The 1,177-nt window shown below is 46.0% G+C and overlaps 1 protein-coding gene across 1 annotated transcript in view; it reads right to left on the reverse strand.

Annotated features, from left to right (window-relative positions):
* Window positions 1-626, reverse strand: part of LOC134444804 (leucine-rich repeat LGI family member 3-like) — a 6,719-nt gene extending 6,093 nt beyond the window's left edge. Inside the window, exon 1 of the mRNA XM_063194000.1 lies at window positions 434-626. Within this exon, the coding sequence (XP_063050070.1) occupies window positions 434-626 (193 nt within the window). The remainder of the gene's footprint in view (window positions 1-433) is intronic.
* Window positions 627-1,177: the final 551 nt, after the last annotated feature.

The following is a 1,177-nucleotide window of genomic DNA, read 5'->3' on the forward strand; positions in this document are numbered from 1 at the left end:
AAGCAAGACTTAGGACAAGACTTAGGTACCACAGAGGTAACACACAAGAAACATGTTAACATGACATGACAAATGGCATTGAATTACATTCAATTTGTAAGAATACAGAATAACGACATGCAGTAATACAAGGGGAAAGTATGACTTTCTGGTAACGAAAAAATACAGGGCATTCAAAACCATTTGACATAATTTGAAAGGAAAATATTTACACCATGAGAGGTCATGGTGAGTGTGTGTGTGTGTGTGTGTGCGTGTGTGTGTGTGTGTGTGTGTGTGTGTGTGTGTGTGTGTGTGTGTGTGTGTGTGTGTGTGTGTGTGTGTGTGTGTGTGTGTGTGTGTGTGTGTGTTTGCCTGCGTGCGCATGCGTGTGTGTCTGCGTGTGTGCATGCATGTGTGTACAGTATGTGTGTGTCCCCAATGCCACACAGACCTGCACTGATGCAGTTGAAGTCCCGCGGCGTGAGGTCGTGTACGCGTCGGCCCTGGAACTCGAAGGGGCTGGCGCAGTATATGGCGGGCACCGAGGTGTTGGTCTTCTCCATCCAGTCCACCAGCCACTTGATCTTGCAGTCGCAGCGGAAGGCATTGCCACGCAGGTCTCTGCCAACCAAAATATGTAACATGTAAAACACACACACACACACACACAGGTATGTCAAGCACACACAGGTCAAGTATACACACACACACAAACACACACAGACAGACCGACAGACAGACAGACACACGCACACACACAGACACACACACACACACACACACAGGTACGTCAAGGTCAAGCATGCACATATACACGCACACGTACACGCACACGTACACACACACACACACACACACACACACACACACACACACACACACACACACACACACACACACACACACACACACACACACACACACACACACACACAGGTCAGACACAGGTCACACCCACGCCTATCCACACACATCATTCATTCAGTATGTCAGTGAATGAGTTAGTCTTCCTGCCACATCTGTCAAGCCTGGTTTGATAAAGATTGATGAAGTGGGTAATAATTTGCCCTTTTACTGTAATCAAGGGTGAAAAAATGGAAGCTGCTGTTATATTAAACCATGATTTATCACTGTTTTGTTTTTGTTTTTTTTCACATTTTGGACTTTGGACTCTTGTGTGCTTGGTTACAGATTA

This window comes from Engraulis encrasicolus, chromosome 3 (assembly GCF_034702125.1).
Source record: "Engraulis encrasicolus isolate BLACKSEA-1 chromosome 3, IST_EnEncr_1.0, whole genome shotgun sequence".
NCBI classification, from domain to species: domain Eukaryota; kingdom Metazoa; phylum Chordata; class Actinopteri; order Clupeiformes; family Engraulidae; genus Engraulis; species Engraulis encrasicolus.